We start from the raw sequence: 19,894 nt of genomic DNA, 5'->3' as shown, positions 1-19,894 counted from the left end.
TAAAGTTAAAAAGTTGTTGGGGGTTTTCTAGTGGGTTGCTAAGGTGTTCTGGGTGGTTGCTAGGCGGTTGCAAGGGTATTCTGGGTGGTTGCTAGGCGGTTGCTAGGGTGTTCTGGGTGGTTGCTATGGTGTTGCTAGGCGGTTGCTAAGGTATTCTGGGTGGTTGTTATGCAGTTGCTAGGGTGTTCTGAGTGGTTGCTATGCTGTTGCTAAGGTGTTCTAGGTGGTTGCTAGGCGGTTGCTAGGGTGTTCTGGGTGGTTGCTATGGTGTTTCTAGGCGGTTGCTAGGGTATTCTGGGTGGTTGCTAGGTGGTTGCTAGGGTGTTCTGGGTGGTTGCTATGGTGTTGCTAGGCGGTTGCTAGGGTGTTCTGGGTGGTTGCTATGATGTTGCTAGGCGGTTGCTAAGGTATTCTGGGCGGTTGCTAGGCAGTTGCTAGGGTGTTCTGGGCGGTTGCTATGGTGTTGCTAGGTGGTTGGTAGTTGTCACAGATGGTTACTATGGAGTTTTTATAGAGTCCTTAGCATGATCTTGGTATGATTTAGCACTTAACTAATTGATATTAGCATGTAGCTATTCACTGCTAGCATGTGTAGCATGTTGGAAGTGCTGTTTGCTAGCATGAGTCAAAAGAGCCAAACCTCATCTCTATACGATGTTCTGATACTGAGATATAGGTCTTGCAAAACGGTTGCTAGGGTACTCAAGTTTGGTTGCTATGGAGTTGCTTGGGAGCTTGAAGCTTTAAACTTAAGTTTAAAGTGGTTTGAAGTTTAAAGTAGTTTACGAGTTTTGAGTTTACAAGTTTAAATGAGTTTAGAGTTTAAATGAGTTTAGTGTGTGTGTGTGTGTGTGTGTGTGTGTGTGTGTGTGTGTATACACACACACACACACACACACACACACAGACAGAGTTTATGAGTTTAGAGTTTATAAGTGTATAAATGGATGAGTTTATAAGTGTAAGAGTTTTTGAGTTTAGAGTTTAGAAGTTTTAAATGAGTTTAGAGTTTATAAGTTTAAATGAGTTTAGAGTTTATAAGTTTAAATGAGTTTATGAGTTCAGAGTTTATTAATTTATGAGTTTAAGAGGTCATAAGTCTATGAATTCATGAGTTTATAAGTTAATTAGTTTATAAGTGTATGAGTTTAGAGTGCATTAGTTTAAATTAGTCTCAATGGCTCATATAGTATATAGAATGGCAGTTTGGTTTAGTCTTCAAGGTGTTTAGATTTAAATTTTTGTCGGTTTGAATTTTTTAGAACTCCCAATGTAAGTCAATGGGAGTTTTTGAATGAGTTTTTCCGAGTTTTGATCGTCATTTTTAGGAAAACCGTAAGTCCGATCAGTCTGAAAAGATATAGCACACCGAGTCAGATCAGTTTGAGTGTCTGTGCCGAGTTTGGAGTATGTGGAGTTAAAGCTCTAGGAGGAGTTTGAGTTGTAAATTTTTACGCTCAGAAGAATAATAATAATAATAATAACTAGATTAAAAAGTTCGTCGAGACAAACTTTAAGTTGGCTTGAGAAAGTTTGTACTGGAAAGTTTGAAGTTTAAAGTAGTTTGAAGATTAAAGTAGTTTGAAGTTTAATTTAGTTTAAAGTTTAAATTAGTCTAAAGTTTAAATTAGTTTGAAGTAAATTAGTTTAAAGTTGAAAGTAGTTTAAAGTTTAAATTAGTTTGAAGTTTAAATTAGCTTAAAGTTTTAATTAGTTTAAAGTTTAAAGTAGTTTAAAGTTAAAAAGTTGTTGGGGGTTTTCTAGTGGGTTGCTAAGGTGTTCTGGGTGGTTGCTAGGCGGTTGCTAGGGTGTTCTGGGTGGTTGCTATGGTGTTTCTAGGCGGTTGCTAAGGTATTTTGGCTGGTTGCTAGGGTGTTCTGGGTGGTTGCTATGGTGTTGCTAGGTGGTTGCTAAGGTATTTTGGGTGGTTGCTAGGGTGTTCTGGGTGGTTGCTATGCTGTTGCTAGGTGGTAGCTAAGGTATTCTGGTTGGTTGCTAGGGTGTTGCTAAGCGGTTGCTAGGGTATTTTGGGTGGTTGCTATGGTGTTGCTAGGTGGTTGCTAAGGTATTTTGGCTAGTTGCTAGGGTGTTCGGGGTGGTTGCTATGGTGTTGCTAGGTGGTTGCTAGGGTGTTCTGGGTGGTTGCTATGGTGTTGCTAGGTGGTTGCTAGGGTATTCTGGTTGGTTGCTAGGCGGTTGCTAGGGTGTTCTGGGTGGTTGCTAGGGTGTTGCTAAGCGGTTGCTAGGGTATTTTGGGTGGTTGCTAGGGTGTTGCTAGGTGGTTGCTAAGGTATTTTGGGTGGTTGCTAGGGTGTTCTGGGTGGTTGCTATGGTGTTGCTAGGTGGTTGCTAAGGTATTTTGGGTGGTTGCTAGGGTGTTGCTAGGCGGTTGCTAGGGTGTTCTGGGTGGTTGCTATGCTGTTGCTAGGTGGTTGCTAGGGTATTCTGGGTGGTTGCTAGGGTGTTGCTAGGGTGTTTTGGGTGGTTGCTAGGCGGTTTCTAGGGTGTTCTGGGTGGTTGCTAGGGTGTTGCTAGATGGTTGCTAAGGTACTTTGTGTGGTTGCTAGGGTGTTCTGGGTGGTTGCTAGGCGGTTGCTAGGGTGTTCTGGGTGGTTGATAGGTTGTTGCTAGTGTGTTTTGGGTGGTTGCTATGGTGTTGCTAGGCGGTTGCTAGGGCATTCGGGGTGGTTGCTATGGTGTTACTAGGTGGTAGGTAGTTGTCACAGATGGTTACTATGGAGTTTTTATAGAGTTCTTAGAATGATTTAGCACTTAACTAATCGCTATTAGCATTTAGCTATTCACTGCTAGCATGTGTAGCATGTTGGAAGTGCTGTTTGCTAGCATGAGTCAAAAGAGCCAAACCTCATCTCTATACGATGTTCTGATACAGAGATATAGGTCTTGCAAAACGGTTGCTAGGGTACTCAAGTTTGGTTGCTATGGAGTTGCTTGGGAGCTGGAAGTTTTAAACTTAAGAAGTTTAAAGTGGTTTGAAGTTTAAAGTAGTTTACAAGTAAGGAGTTTTGAGTTTACAAGTTTAAATGAGTTTAGAGAGTGTGTGTGTGTGTGTGTGTGTGTGTGTGTGTGTGTGTGTGTGTGTGTGTGTGTGTGTGTGTGAGTGTGTGAAACACGGACACACACACACACACACACACACACACACACACACTCAGAGTTTATGAGTTTAGAGTTTATAAGTGTATAAATTGATGAGTTTATAAGTGTAAGAGTTTTTGAGTTTAGAGTTTATAAGTTTTAAATGAGTTTAGAGTTTATAAGTTTAAATGAGTTTAAGGCGAGACACTACAGGTGAATAGGGTAAAATTTTAAAATAATAGATATCACCATGAAACTTCCTCAGTTGATTACTTTCACAAGTATATAAAAAAAATGTATTACAAGTTTTAGAAATTTGTATGTTTAATTATGCAAATTAGGCATTATCTCATTAAATATGCACGATTTTGCATATATTTTCGGTAGATAGATCTGAACATATGATAAAGCCAGGTGAAAAATTATTTTTTCATTTTGTTTACACACAAGATGAAAATAAAAACTCAGAGGGATTTCAGGATATATGCTTTCATTACCTAGGGAATCAAAATATACTGTCCATAGCCATAAAAAATAGATTTTCACCATATTTTATTTGATTAAAATGTCACATAAATCAGGCCAGGAATGATTTATTAACAAATCCCTCTGAAAATATCTTCAGAATACTGCTAAGTATATAACTGGAAAGTTTGGTGTACATAGGTGCTACATAGGCTGAGATATTTCTACTGGAGAATGACAAAAACTCATTTTGAGAAAACGGCAGTTAAAGATTTAAAAAGCTCTAAATGAGAAATCGTCCTAGCTTTAAATCCCCCTTTGGACATTCACGATTGGTTACTGATAGAAAGGAAATGCCCATATTTGGGTTACATAGCGTTGTGCAGGAGACTCAGAGCTTCACAGTGATACCGGTCATGACAGACTTCAGTAAACAGACGGAGCTCGGCGTGTCGCGTTGTAATGCTAACTTCCTGGTAAATTCGGGAGAAACTTACTGCCGCAAGTAAACAAAATGTAATAAAATAACATCTTAATGTATATTTTCAACGTTTTCTTTATAACAGCTTGAAAGAACACATATTGAAGGAGTAAACTAGCCCAAAATCTCAAAATTGACCACTGCATGAAAATCTATGTTTTTGCCTGCCGTGTCTCGCCTTAAGAGTTCAAAGTTTATTAATTTATGAGTTTAAGAGTTCATAAGTCTATGAATTCATGAGTTTATAAGTTAATTAGTTTATAAGTGTATGAGTTTAGAGTGCATTAGTTTAAATTAGTCTCAATGGCTCATATAGTATATAGAATGGCAGTTTGGTTTAGTCTTCAAGGTGTTTAGATTTAAATTTTTGTCGGTTGGTGAGTTTAGAACTCCCCAATGTAAGTCAATGGGAGTTTTTGAATGAGTTTTTCCGAGTTTTGATCGTCATTTTTAGGAAAACCGTAAGTCCGATCAGTCTGAAAAGATATAGCACACTTGGTCAGATCAGTTTGAGTGTCTGAGCCGAGTTTGGAGTATGTAGAGTTAAAGCTCTAGGAGGAGTTTGAGTCAGATTTTTTTCCGTCAAGAAGAATAATAATAACTAGATTAAAAAGTTCGTCGAGACAAACTTTAAGTTGGCTTGAGAAAGCCGGACCAGAAAGTTTAAAGAAGTTTAAAATAGTTTGGAGTTTAAATTAGTTTAAAGTTTAAAGTAGTTTAAAGTTTAAATTAGTTTGAAGTTTAAAGTAGTTTAAAGTTTAAATTAGTTTAAAGTTTAAAGTAGTTTAAAGTTTAAATTAGTTTGAAGTTTAAAGTAGTTTAAAGTTTAAATTAGTTTGAAGTTTAAATTAGCTTAAAGTTTAAATTAGTTTGAAGTTTAAATTAGTTTAAAGTTTAAATTAGTTTGAAGTTTAAAGTAGTTTAAAGTTTAAATTAGGTAGTTTAAAGTTAAAAAGTTGTTGGGGGTTTTCTAGTGGGTTGCTAAGGTGTTCTCGGTGGTTGCTAGGCGGTTGCTAGGGTGTTCTGGGTGGTTGCTATTGTGTTGCTAGATGGTTGCTAAGGTATTTTGGGTGGTTGCTAGGTGGTTGCTAGGGTGTTCTGGGTGGTTGCTATGGTGTTGCTAGGCAGATGCTAAGGTATTTTGGGTGGTTGCTAGGCGGTTTCTAGGGTGTTCTGGGTGGTTGCTAGGGTGTTGCTAAGCGGTTGCTAGGGTATTTTGGGTGGTTGCTAGGGTGTTGCTAGGCGGTTGCTAGGGTGTTCTGGGTGGTTGCTAGGGTGTTGCTAAGCGGTTGCTAGGGTATTTTGGGTGGTTGCTAGGCGGTTGCTAGGGTGTTCTGGGTGGTTGCTAAGGTATTTTGGGTGGTTGCTAGGTGGTTGCTAGGGTGTTCTGGGTGGTTGCTATGGTGTTGATAGGCGGTTGCTAAGGTATTTTGGGTGGTTGCTAGGATGTTGCTAGGCGGTTGCTAGGGTGTTCTGGGTGGTTGCTATGGTGTTGCTAGGCGGTTGCTAGGGTATTCTGGGTGGTTGCTAGGCGGTTGCTAGGCGGTTGCTAGGGTGTTCTGGGTGGTTGCTAGGCGGTTGCTATGGTATTTTGGGTGGTTGCTAGGGTGTTCTGGGTGGTTGCTAGGGTGTTCTGGGTAGTTGCTAGGCGGTTGCTAGGGTGTTTTAGTGGTTGCTATGGTGTTGCTAGGCGGTTGCTAGGGTGTTCTGGGTGGTTGCTAGGGTGTTGCTAGGCGGTTGCTAGGGTATTCTGGGTGGTTGCTAGGCGGTTGCTAGGGTGTTCTGGGTGGTTGCTATGCTGTTGCTAGACGGTTGCTAGGGTATTCTGGGTGGTTGCTAAGTGGTTGCTAGGGTGTTTTGGGTGGTTGCTAGGCGGTTGCTAGGGTGTTCTGGGTGGTTGCTATGGTGTTGCTAGGCGGTTGCTAAGGTATTCTGGGTGGTTGCTAGGCAGTTGCTAGGGTGTTCTGAGTGGTTGCTATGCTGTTCTGGGGGGTTGCTATGGTGTTTCTAGGCGGTTGCTAGGGTATTCTGGGTGGTTGCTAGGCGGTTGCTAGGGTGTTCTGGGTGGTTGCTATGGTGTTGCTAGGCGGTTGCTAGGGTGTTCTGGGTGGTTGCTATGATGTTGCTAGGCGGTTGCTAAGGTATTCTGGGCGGTTGCTAGGCAGTTGCTAGGGTGTTCTGGGCGGTTGCTATGGTGTTGCTAGGTGGTTGGTAGTTGTCACAGATGGTTACTATGGAGTTTTTATAGAGTCCTTAGCATGATCTTGGTATGATTTAGCACTTAACTAAATGATATTAGCATGTAGCTATTCACTGCTAGCATGTGTAGCATGTTGGAAGTGCTGTTTGCTAGCATGAGTCAAAAGAGCCAAACCTCATCTCTATACGATGTTCTGATACTGAGATATAGGTCTTGCAAAACGGTTGCTAGGGTACTCAAGTTTGGTTGCTATGGAGTTGCTTGGGAGCTTGAAGCTTTAAACTTAAGAAGTTTAAAGTGGTTTGAAGTTTAAAGTAGTTTACGAGTTTTGAGTTTACAAGTTTAAATGAGTTTAGAGTTTAAGTTTAAATGAGTTTAGTGTGTGTGTGTGTGTGTGTGTGTGTGTGTTCACACACACACACACACACACACACACACACTCAGAGCTTATGAGTTTAGAGTTTATAAGTGTATAAATTGATGAGTTTATAAGTGTTAGAGTTTTTGAGTTTAGAGTTTATAAGTTTTAAATGAGTTTAGAGTTTATAAGTTTTAATGAGTTTAGAGTTTATAAGTTTAAATGAGTTTAAGAGTTTAAGAGTTCAGAGTTTATTAATTTATGAGTTAAAGAGTTAATAAGTCTATGAATTCATGAGTTTATAAGTTAATTAGTTTATAAGTGTATGAGTTTAGAGTTTATTAGTTTAAATTAGTCTCATTGGCTAATATAGTATATAGAACGGCAGTTTGGTTTAGTCTTCAAGGTGTTTAGATTTGAATTTTCGTCGGTTGGTGAGTTTGAATGTAAATTTGAATTTTTTAGAACTCCCCAATGTAAGTCAATGGGAGTTTTTCCGAGTTTTGATCGGCATTTTTAGGAAAACCGTAAGTCCGATCAGTCTAAAAAGATATAGCAACTAACTTCAGATCAGTTTGAGTGTCTGAGCCGAGTTTGGAGTATGTAGTGTTAAAGCTCTAGGACGAGTTTGAGTCAACAGTTTTTAACAGAAGAATAATAATAATAATAAGTTTAAGTACAATATCAGTAAGTTGGCTCTCTCAAGCCAACTTAATAATAAGTTTAAATAGGATTTCAATATGTTGGCTCTCTCAAGCCAACTTAATAATAATAATAATAAGTTTAAATAGGATTTCAATATGTTGGCTCTCTCAAGCCAACTTAATAAGTTTAAATAGGATTTCAGTAAGTTGGCTCTCTCAAGCCAACTTAATAAGTTTAAATAGGATTTCAGTAAGTTGGCTCTCTCAAGCCAACTTAATGAGGTCCGTGCGTTCGGTCTTAAAGGTGCAGCAGTTTAATTAATCTGCTGCTGTGTTTTAATGTTAATCAAACAAAGGACAAATAAATTACTCACTGCTCTTGACTAAATAGGCTACCTTTTTTTAACTTTACAAAAATATTCATCTATATTTAATTTATACAGTAATGAATATGCAGTGCATTAAATATATATTTGATGAACAAATTGAGTTTAAATTTAATAAACAACTAATATGATTGATATTCTTTTGGTTTCTCTACCAATATATTTAAAAATTACAAATGCATTAATGAAAAATTTATTGAAAATTAAAAATACAGGTATCGGTTACGGTATCGGTATCGGCGAGTACCAAAAATGAAAGTATCGGTATCGGACTCGGTCTGGAAAAAGTGGTATCGGTGCATCCCTACTTCTAATAATGTTATGATTTTAGTTACATTTACACTTTAGTCATACGTTTACAAAACACCTTGCAGAATGTAACAGAACGTTATAGAAATAGTTATTTTTATTTATTTTTTTAATAAGAAGGATCATAAAAACATTGATTCTATTTAGTACTGCCCTTAAAAAGCTTTTTCACATAACAGATGTTCAATAGCCAAGTCCACAAGACAAAATACAAACACAAATACAAGACAAATTACATAGGCTTGATTTTTAATATTGTGTCATTACCTGAATGATCCACAACTGTTTTTTTGTTTTGTTTTTTGTAATGGTTGTGCATGAGTCCCTTGTTTGTCCCGAACAGTTAAACTGCCCAATGGTTTTTAGTAAAAATCCCTCAGCTCCTGCACATTCTTTGCTTTTCCAGCCTCTTCTGCATATTGACTCCTTACTAGCAGTGACAATGATTGAGAGATCCATTTATTCACACTGGTGACAACTTTTTACGAGTATCCTCAAAATATAAGAGCAGTCTTATGATGAACGTGAAGAGATGTGAGAGAATGAGGCGTGTGTGAGATCGGCGTCTCTGTCAGCAGCGGCTGGTCTTAAAGAGACAGCAGCCAATAAAGCTTTCTGTCAGTAAAGTTAATCAAAGAACAAAAAGAACAGAGACAATTACTCACTGCTCTTGACTAAACAACATGTTTAGCTTTAAGAAGGATTAGTCTATATTTAATTTATAATTTATGCAGTGCAGACTGTTTGATAACTGGGCACTGGTAAATATGACTTTTATTTTTTACAATTCTATTATTGAGTCAAATAACAAGTTTGCAAATATGTCAATATTTATTTTATTTATTTTAATTTGAAAACAATGCATTTAGTTGTTGTTGCTAGTTTGAGTCGAGAAATACACATTTCAGCATTATCACTAATCTGTGTGTGCATTTTACTTGAGAACCAAGCAAGTTGACTCATGAAACCATTTATTTATTATATCGCAATCGCATATCGCAATAGCAATATTGAGCACAATAATCGCAATATGACATTTTCCCCAAATCCCACACCTGGTGTGTGTGTGTGTGTGTATGTGTGTGTGTGTGTGTGTGTGTGTGTGTGTGTGTGCGTGTGTTCCTTTTTGAGAGTGTGGTTGTCAGGTGGGGTAGGGGGGCCCATGAGCTTCAGTGCCCAGGGGCCCCTGGGGGTACTAATCCGGCTCTGATGTCAATAATTAGTTATAAAACAGATAGTTCTGGACCTTGATTCTGAATGGTTGAGCCGTGTTCTAAACCGTAGTAAATTACTCTACAAGGACTCAAGCCGCCCAAGCAACATAACGTTTTCGGTGCTCTTATCACGGTTACAGTACCATAGCATTAAGGCCCGGACTAGTAGGCTCACAGACTTCTGCTCAATCCTGTTCCTGGAGTACCCACAGCACTGCACATTTTCAAATTCAACTCATCAGCTAGTTAGTAAAGACTCCAAGACCTCTAATATGTGTGTTAGATAAGAGAGACATCAAACATGTACATGAAAACCACTGACCTAAATCAAGATATTTCTTATTTTAATACATCATCACCACAACTAGATACATGAGGTAACCTCATTTTAAAAGTGTGATTTCTAGACCAGGAAAATTTATATATTTTTTCTAAAAATGCTTAATCCTTATCCAGTAAATTATGAAAAATGGAAAAGTCATGTAAATTCATTGGTTGAAAAGATATTCAGCTTATGATTACAAATTAAAATAATTATTTTAAGTATTTTAATCTGTAGACACTTCAAATTTATGTAAATAAAAAAGTAATTAAAGTGCATTCAGCTAAACTATTAGCCTACATGAGATGTATTATGTTCATATTTCAAATTAGTTGATATTATGTTCATTTTTTCACACTCACAGAGCTTTTCTGCAGTTCCTCAGAGCAGGTAACAATCTCCTTTGACCCTCTTGTGATGATGTGATGCTGTACTTTTTAAGGTCAAACTCATTCATCACCTTTTCTGACATCAAGATCATGTTTGCCAAAGTTGAACATTGTGCAAGAGAAAGGTTTTGTTTACTTGTTCGAGATTGTAAAAATGCCTGCATTTCGTCAACAAGAGAACTATCCTTCATCTCAATCAAGCAGTGACACAGATTCATCCATCTTTCAGGGCTGACACTGTCTTCTGGACTTTCTGTGTTTTCGTGTATTTTAAGGTTTTGGATTATTTTCTTGATGCTCTTTGGGTTGTTCTTTGTGTGAATCAGCAGATCCTGTAAGAGTCTCTGATTGGACTCCAGCGAGATGCCATGAAGGAATCGAAGGAAAAGATCTAGGTGTCCATTTTTACTCTTCAAGGCTTTATTCATTACTCCCTTCAGAAACACATCCAGAGAAACAGTCTTACTTAAGAAAAACTTGAAAGTTCTGGACTTTCCTGTGAGGAACATTTTCATAACTTCACTCTTCTTGTGTAAATAGCAGAAAAACACATACAGTGCTGCAAAAAACTCCTGAAAGCTGAGATGTACAAAGCTGTAAACCTTCCTGTGATAAATCACAGATTCCTCCCTAAAGATCTCAGTGCAAATCCCAGAATACACTGAGGCGTCAGTGACGTCTATGCCGCTCTCAATCAGGTCCTCCTCATAGAACATCACATTGCCCTTCATCAGCTGATTGAAAGCCAGTTCAGCAAGTTTCACAATCACTCCTCTGTTGGACTGCAGGAGCTTCTCTGGATCTCTCTCTTCATACTTCTGGTTCCTCATACTAGTCTGAATGAGGAGGAAGTGTATGTACATTTCAGTCAGAGTTTGAGGGATTTCTGCACTGAGATCTTGTTTCAGGATGTTTTGAAGCACAGTGGCTGAGATCCAGCAGAAGACAGGTATGTGGCACATGATGTGGAGGCTTCTTGCTCTTCTGATGTGTGAGATGATTCTGCTGGCTTGATGCTTATCACTGATTCTCTTCCTGAAATATTCCTCCTTCTGAGGGTCATTGAATCCCTGAATTTCTGTCACACGGTTGATGTATTTGGAGGGGATCTGATTGGCTGCTGCTGGTCTGGTGGTGATCCAGATGAGAGCAGAGGGAAGCAGATCTCCTTTCATGAGGTTTGACATCAACACACCCACTGATGAAGACTCAGTCACATCAGAAACTTTCTCACTGTCTGAAAACATCAGTGTAATTCTGCTTTCATCCAGACCATCAAAGATCAACACAACTGTACATTCATCATAAATCTTTGAGTCCAGATCTTGAAGTTCAGGATGAAAGTCAAGCAGAAGTCTGTGAAGACTGTACTGGTGATCTTTAATCAAGTTCAGCTCTCTAAATGGAAGAACAAACATGAAATCTACATCCTGATTGGCTTTTCCCTCGGCCCAGTCCAGAATGAACTTCTGCACAGAGACGGTTTTTCCAATTCCAGCGATGCCTTTAGTAAGAACAGTCCTGATTTTGTCCTTCTCTCTTCTCTTCTCCTCATGTTCAGGTGAAGGGTCAAAGATGTCATTGCAGTTGATTGGAGTGTCTTGGAGGGTCTTGTAACTTTTCTCCATCTGTAGCACCTCATGTTCTTCATTCACTCCTTCACTCTCTCCCTCTATGATGTACAGCTGTGTGTAAATCCTGTTCAGGAGGGTCTGATTCTCTTGTAGTTTGATTCCCTCAAATAAGCTCTCATACTTGTTCTTCATGCTGGTTTTGTGCTGGTCTTTGACTCTCTGCAGATCATCATGCACTGGCTGGTGAGAGTCGAGCTGCAGGGCTGCTTCTGTGTCATGATGACTGATGTGTTTCTGACAGGAGGAGGATGTGCTGGTCTGACAGGACACATCTCTGATCTGGTCAGCTCTCACACCACTGAAAACACATTAACGTGTAAGTTGCAGGTTAAATTTTTCAAGATGATAATGCAATGTGTTTATTAAACATAAAGATAAGAACCGCCCACCATTCTTTTTTTATACCAAAATGCTGATATAATATGAAAAGTTGGCACTTTTAACAGTGGTTTTAACCGCTCCCGCTCCCTTCCACTAGATGGGGCGTGACGTCATAAGAGGAACTCACTAGTAGAGTTACCGTACGCTAGCAGCTATAGATGCCTTACATAACTTCAGAAAAGTTGGTTGTATGTTTTATTTGATAAAAAAAATTATGGATAAAATAACTCAATTGTAAACATACTCGTGTGTGCTGACTTCAAGGGGAACGTGATCCTGCCTGAAATGAGAATAAGCTATTCGCAAAAAAAACGGGTTCAGGCACGTCAGATCAGCCGGTCGCAGGTCGAGCTGTTCCACTAAACTCCAAAACGCGTTCACCTCACGGCAGCACATACTCTCCACTGCGCTGATTCAGCCCACACAAACAGTGATGGGGACATCGATCTCTCTTTTTCTTTTCTGACAATAAACATCGCTAATTAAATCGTGAGAAATTGAGAACGCGTGGATTGAGGAAGGTTTTACATGACGTTTGAGTCTATGAGACTAGCGATTGATGCCTGTGCAGTGTGTGCATCTCTAACCTTCCAGCTCTGATTTGGACCGACTTACTGTAAGTAAATAATGTCTTCAGTTCAGTTGTTGTCCCTCCTTGCTATTCTACATGACAGCAATATTTTGAAAAGTCTTGCTTGTTCCCTTATATTATCCGGGTTAAGTTTGCACCAGGCTAGACTAGCTCTAACGTAGCTAACGTTACTCACCAGGACACCTGGCCAACCCTCCACTCATTCTCCTCACACCAAGCATTAATAACTCTTTGAGTGCCATGGCACCCCTCTCTCACGCCTGACCGGTTAAAAATTGTAGGGCTGTGGTCCATAAAGAATTTGATGGTTTCCCGCATCCTCAGTCGTTCTCCAAATAGCCATAATACAGTAAGAATCTAGCAGAGTATGGGTTGCGAGTTCCTCTTGTGACGTCATCACCCAGTAACTGAAAAAACACGCTACCTTCAAATAAACCCCAATAAATGTTATTTTAACACATTTTAAGACAGAAATAATTAAATATATACATATAGAGCACTTTAATTTACACATTAATTGCCTGTGGTGGTTAACCTGCAACTTACACTTTAAGAAGACAGAGACACAAACCTCTGTTAAAATAAATATGAAAATCATACTACATGTAGAAACTGATTTCCTAATATCACACACGGAGATCCTCGCAAGTTCTCGCATAGATTTTATATACCCATGTTGCCAACAAACTGTAAATTAATTATGCAACATCAGGCATTTGGGGGCAGATAATGACCTGCATATTAAAAGTTATGAGACGTCAATATTTCAGTAGTCAAAATGTTCTAATAAAAGAGAAAGGCGGCTAAAATTCTTGACCAGATTTACCAGAAACCATTATTTTAAAATATTACAGAAACACTGACATGAAGAAAAAGCAGTGTTCATGTGAAATGACTACATGCAATTGATTTACTTGTAAATGGTGACAGATGATCCTTAAATCATCATTTATTCTGAAGAATATGTAAAGTTTGCTGTTGAAGCTAAAGGCAAAAATAATTAACATGATAATCAACAGCTGATAATCAACAGCTGGCTTACTTTTCCATTTGTTGACATGACATGGTTTGATTCAGATGGTAAATATCATAAATATTGCATTAAGTTGGGTGTCCACCTTAGAGATAATCATATTTATAACCATTATAGATCATCAGATATCAGCGAGAGCGTGACTCACGGCAAAAACTCATGGAGAGAATGTGCTTTTGTTCGGTTGGTAACATAGGCGTAGGCGGGACTTGTGGGTAGGACATGTCCTCACCACTTTTTGTGCATGGAGTGTGGGCACCGGCTGAAACATAAATCGGTGCCTATGGCTGGGATTATAGACTGATCGTTATAGTTGTGCCGCCACCTCGTCTACTGACCACAAAACAGACATTTCTTTTTTCAAGTTGCGTGTGACGTCGTTTAAAAAAGTTGTGCGGACAAATGATCCTGCATTGACTGTTGCTGACTATTTAAATCCGCCGGGTTTGGTGTCTCATGTCGCAAATTCAATGTGTGAAGAACCTCTCTGACCAAATTAGTGACCTGCAGTGTTTACACATCACATTTTAGTCTCGGTACGGCTCGCTTGGAACCTCAACTGAGGTGGTACTAAAAAAGTACCAGGTACCAGGAACTTTACATAGTGGAAACTGACCTTCCTAGTTCTAAGCTTTAATTTCAGAGGTCATACAGATGATTTTCAGCAGGCATCTGAAAGTTTAACTGGTTAAGGCCCTCAGAAGCACATTCTGAATTTGACATGTTTTCTTATAGAAATGAAAATAAGTTTACCAATTAAAAGTTGAGCAGTTGTTCAATGGTTTCTGAGATTAGTGGGTTTGTTGTTCAATAACAGAACAGTTTATCAGTTATGAAGAGCTCAATTCAGCAACAGAATAAGCAGCTCAACAAAAGATAGTATTGTTTTTCAGCTAAGTCAGTTAAATGTTGATTCAATTCAGTTCAATAACTGTGTCAATGTTCCAGAGATTATCAAATTCAATTCACCTATAAAGCAGTATTGTCATCATCCAGCTCAATTTAGTTCAAGCTTTTGACACTGCAATTAAATAAATAATTCTATCATTTAGGGATGTACAATTAATCATAATTGATTTTTCGATTACGGCTTCCAACCATGTGTAAAGCCAAACATGATTGGTTGTAGTGAGAACCAGGCATTAAAACAGGTCAGGGGTAAAAAAGAATAAGGAGAAGGATGCGGCAGCAAAAAATCCAATCCAATCAACTTTTTTGCGTTATCCTTCTTTTTCGACGACAACTCACAACTCGTTTCTGCTCACTCAGCGCTCACGGCGCCCGCTGTATTATCCGGCCCTCTTCTATGTCAAAATAATGACATTGGCAACATTGCTGTCTGTATATGACAGGACCGTTAACATTGTAAGCTAACTTACCTCAGGCTTGCTTTCCGATGTGCGGTACTTTGTTTGGCAGTGTGTTCAGTTGTCAGACACGCGGTGTAAAACAGTGGTTCTCAACTCCAGTCCTCGGGACCCGTTGCTCTGCACATTTTGTATGTCTCTCTTATCTGACACACTCAGTTCAGTTCATGGAGTCTCTCTTAACGAGCTGATGATCTGATTCAGGTGTGTTAAATAAGGGAGACATACAAAATGTGCAGAGCAGCGGGTCCCGAGGACTGGAGTTGAGAACCACTGGTGTAAAAGACTTTGAAAACAATTCTGCCCTACTCTGAGTCGGATTGGCTGTCAGGTTTCGGCATTGGGAATGATGATTGGTTTTTTAAAGCTGTGAAGATTATGGTAACTATAGAGATATAGCGGGTAAATGCTGGCCACGACCACGACGTGCGTTATTAAAGCGTTATAAATATTTAACTCAAACAAACCATAACACACACAGATTATGCCAAAATGTCCTTTTTGTCGAGTGTCTTCATAAGAGCAGTCTTAAATGATTTAAATAAAGTCTTAAATGAACGTAGAGATTTGTGAGAAAATGGGACGTGTGTCAGATCGCGTTTCTGTCAGCAGCGGCTGGTCTTAAAGTGTCATTAATAGCTGCTTTCCGACCGGAGGAACCTTTTCACAGTTCCTAGAACTATTGGCTAAAGTACCCGGATGTTCCTGCAGTGCGAACACGCCGACTAGGAACGATTTTAGTTCTAGGAACTCCATTTGTAGGAACTAATTTAGGTCCTACTTCAGAGTATGGTCTAAATCAGTACTATAGGAACTATCCGTGACGTTAGTGTACGCTGATTGACCGAACGCACGCGGAACACCAGCACCCGCCATTTTTAAAACAGCTATATGTAAACACACAGATTATAGCCTATATATTTACTGCAGAAACTAACTATACAAACATGGAAAACAGTGATAGATTGGCATCTAAACCTTTATGCTGAAGAGAAAATCCAACGCAACTTTGAGGGGACCAAGTCAAACATGATTATGTATTTCTGCTCCGCTAGCAACACTGGACATCAACCACACGGCATAGGCTAATAACCTTTTTTTCATATAAAGTCTACTTTCTATAACAGTTCTATCTAATAACATGTTAAACAGTACTGTTAGACAGATCGCTAACTAATGAACACAGAGAATGCGAGCATTGTTTGCTCTGGCATTCTCAGCGCCACCAAAATAAAGGTCCGTCGCCGTGTTTGCGTCACTCCCTTACCCCTCCTACCAGTTCCTATGGCCACTTGGCCAATGCAAACGCAAACAGCAAACCCGAGTTTGGGGGAGAGTAGTTCCTAGAACTGTTTAGAAGTGGACAGTTCATATACTGTAACCAAGTTCCAGTAACTACTTGGTCGGAAAGCGGCTAATGTTAATCAAAGAAAAAAGGTAAGAGAGTAAATTAGGATTTACGTAAAAAAAATTAAGAATTTTTAGTAGATCTACAATGCTAATAACCATGGAAATGCATCATTACAGTCTGTAAATATCTCTTAACACAATGCAATCACTAGTAAGATTTCCTGTTAATAAAGTATTTGTAATAAAACAAATTAAGTGATGTCTCATGTCTGAAGTCAAGGACATGCAACCATTTGAGGTTATTAAAACAGTAAGTCCTGCCCCTCGACTGCCAAAAAATAAAAGTGTTCGAGTGAGCAAAAGCAGCAGGCGAGAGATCATCAAGCGCGAGAGCAAGGGGAATGATCATGCGTGCGCGAGGGCTTGTATTGTGTGCAGAGATGTCATGCGCGCACGGAGAGTTTGAATGAGCTCGTGAGGTCCCATTTCCTCGCGTGTAGATCTGTTATCCTGTGTCATTTACTGCGCGCGTCAGTTGTGCACTCCGTTAATTTTGTCATTGATTTGCCGCCATAAAACGGGCATAGTTCAAATGACTCTGTACGCAATTGGATAGTCCTTCAACCAATCAGCGACACAAAAACTCCAGGCAGGAAACGTGTTAACAAACGTGTTGGTTTGTAGCATTGATCAGCGGTTTGCAAAAGCAGCAAGTACAGAGCGATTTTTGCAGGTTGTGCAAATAAAACATGAAAGTGATATTTACAGTGGTATTTACAGCCACTCGAGCGATTTGTGTGCTAAACTAAATGAGCCATTGAGCATTGTTGAGGGGTTAAACAGAATTGGATTGACGGTTGTGCGAGAGACGGGTAAATCAGAGTGTGTTTGCTGTCGCTTCTCTATTGTCATTGGGTTAAACCCGCCAATAGCACGCCATGTGGATAAGCCAGTTTGTGATTGGTTCCCGCAAATTTGTAACTAAAGCAGCAGAGATAATAGTACAGGTTTCCAGCCTGAGCTCCAGGGTGAAATCAAAACGCCCCAGATCAGGCTGGGTTTACCCAGTCTAACTGCTTTCTCCATTTCTGTAAATCCGTTTTTTGAATGAATGAGTCTCTTACTGTTGCTCTATTGTTTTTTTTCTCATCAACATCCGCTTGCACCCCCAGCTGGTGAGGTCGACTAACAGCAGATGGAGATTATCAATCGGCAAACTACTGATATTCCTGCCGCGACTGGATGTCAAATGTTGAATTTTCTGTCAAATCTGAACCACTGAATTTGTAGAAGCGAATTGGTAAAGCAAAATAAAATGGACTGAAAATTGCCAGTTAAATATTATTGGTTGTATTTTTAAACAGAATGAACATTTTGGAAGTGAAATATGAAAGGTGAATATGGATTATTTAATTTTTTATAATGAAAACGTGTGAAATGTTTTGAATTGAAATATTCACAGCTTAAATATACAACCATGTTGAATTCCAGCCCATAAAAATGCAAGCCCTAAAAATACAATGCAATAAAATGCAAGCAGGGTTTAAAGCAATGCATATTTTTTCAAGTAGTGCATATCAACAAGCTTTTTTGTTTCAAAAACATTTGCCATTATTTTACTTCCATACTAATGAGGCTAACTAGTTATCTGGATTCCAAGACTATCATCTATAAATATATTCAATTTGGATCCATATTTTATATCGTCTTTTTGCCCTTTATTTGAACAACTATTTGTGCAACCATACGCACACTTGTTTTTGTCTGTATGGGTGTTATTAACAGTTTTTAGAGGCGATGAACCAATATAATATCTTGACTGCCAAGAAAGCCCTGAACTTCATGATACTCACACAGGGTCAGAGGTCACAGCAGGTCCATCACTGAGATCAGGGGGATCTATCATGGAGCTGCTACTCTTCATGGACACACAGCTGAATCCTGGAGATGGTCCATCACTGAGTTTAGGGGGATCTATCATGGAGCTGTTACTCTTCATGGACACACAGCTGAATCCTGGAGATGGTCCATCACGGAGTTTAGGGGGATCTATCATGGAGCTGTTACTCTTCATGGACACACAGCTGAATCCTGGAGATGGTCCATCACGGAGTTTAGGGGGATCTATCATGGAGCTGTTACTCTTCATGGACACACAGCTGGATACTGAAGATGGTCCATCACTGAGTTTAGGGGGATCTATCATGGAGCTGTTACTCTTCATGGACACACAGCTGAATCCTGGAGATGGTCCATCACGGAGTTTAGGGGGATCTATCATGGAGCTGTTACTCTTCATGGACACACAGCTGAATCCTGGAGATGGTCCATCACGGAGTTTAGGGGGATCTATCATGGAGCTGTTACTCTTCATGGACACACAGCTGAATCCTGGAGATGGTCCATCACGGAGTTTAGGGGGATCTATCATGGAGATGTTACTCTTCATAGACACACAGCTGAATCCTGGAGATGCTGCTCTCTGAGTGTGAACAGACGCCTCCTCCTCTCTCTCCTCACACACACTCATTTTACAGGAAGTTTCTCCTCTTCCTCCTTGATGTAAAACTTTATTTAAAGGCCTGTATGTGAACACAGAAAACACGCACAAAACACAATTGAATTTTGACACATTTAAATATTTGACATATTTAAATGGCATTTAATTCATTTTAACTTAACGCCAACAGTTTTTCTGCAGTTAATAGTATGTTTATAGAGCAACATGTCGGTAAACACTGGATTCACCTTCAATTTCACACTGCTGAAGGTGTTTTTCACAATCCGTCTCGCATTAAGCAAATATGGTGTTACTTTTAATGTTTATCCTACGGCCACACTTTCCTTCCCCAGTCTCACTGCGTCACTGAACACGCATTACGATATTATAAAAAATAATTAAATACGTATTTAAAGTCAACCGAAGATTTCAACATTAAACTAATATTCTCCTGTTAAAGAAAAAAGCAAGTGTAAGTTTTTTCTGACATTTTATGAATGTTACAGTTGACGTGTCGTGAAATAGGACTAGATAACGAAAGTAACCTTAAACACTTATCATGTGTTTGAGTTTGAGTTCGTCATAAGGTCTGTTGAGACACAAATACTTTATCGATATTACAGCTATGAAAAGTTTAATGAACTTACTGTCACATGTGAAGAGATTGCTGATTTTCTGTCTTCCGAAATGTCGTCTTTACAGTCATCGACTGCTTTCGATTTCACCGTGAGACAGGTAAATGTCACAGGTAAACATCCAGCAGCTCCTCCTCGAATGGATTCTTTTCTCACTTCCGGGTTTGGAACGAGGAAATAAATTAAAGCTGTGCCATATAAATGCGAGACTATATTAAAAGAAAATGCGTCCCCACTTCCACAATTTGTATTAGGCTATATATATATAAAAAAAAAAAATTGGGGATTCATTTGTTTGGACATGTTAAATGGAAATATTGGACATTTTAATGGAAATTCAAAGAAAATGCCACAATTTACAATTTTGCTAATTACCAAACTACTACTTTTGAACATTCTGTCATAGTTCGGCCAAAAATGATATTAACCCCTTCAGACCTGAATTATGTTTTAGGTTTCTGAAAAATATAAAAGTACATTTTCCCAGCTCATGAGGCTTCTATAAATGAGACCAAATTAAAAAAAAATTAAAAAT

At 39.1% G+C, this 19,894-nt stretch overlaps 1 protein-coding gene across 1 annotated transcript in view; it reads right to left on the bottom strand.

Annotated features, from left to right (window-relative positions):
- Positions 1–18,754, bottom strand: part of LOC308696562 (NACHT, LRR and PYD domains-containing protein 3-like) — a gene marked incomplete at its 5' end in the record, with an annotated part of 98,315 nt that extends 79,561 nt beyond the window's left edge. The window contains 2 exons of the mRNA XM_081375366.1: positions 9,841–11,799; positions 18,078–18,754. Of these exons, the coding sequence (XP_081231492.1) occupies positions 9,841–11,799; positions 18,078–18,754 (2,636 nt within the window). The remainder of the gene's footprint in view (positions 1–9,840; positions 11,800–18,077) is intronic.
- Between the last annotated feature and the right edge of the window lie 1,140 nt (positions 18,755–19,894).

This window comes from Scardinius erythrophthalmus, assembly GCF_964197995.2.
Source record: "Scardinius erythrophthalmus genome assembly, chromosome: 1".
Lineage (NCBI taxonomy): Eukaryota > Metazoa > Chordata > Actinopteri > Cypriniformes > Leuciscidae > Scardinius > Scardinius erythrophthalmus.
The sequence above is the reverse complement of the archived record's forward strand: the minus strand, read 5'-3'. Positions and strand labels throughout refer to the sequence as shown.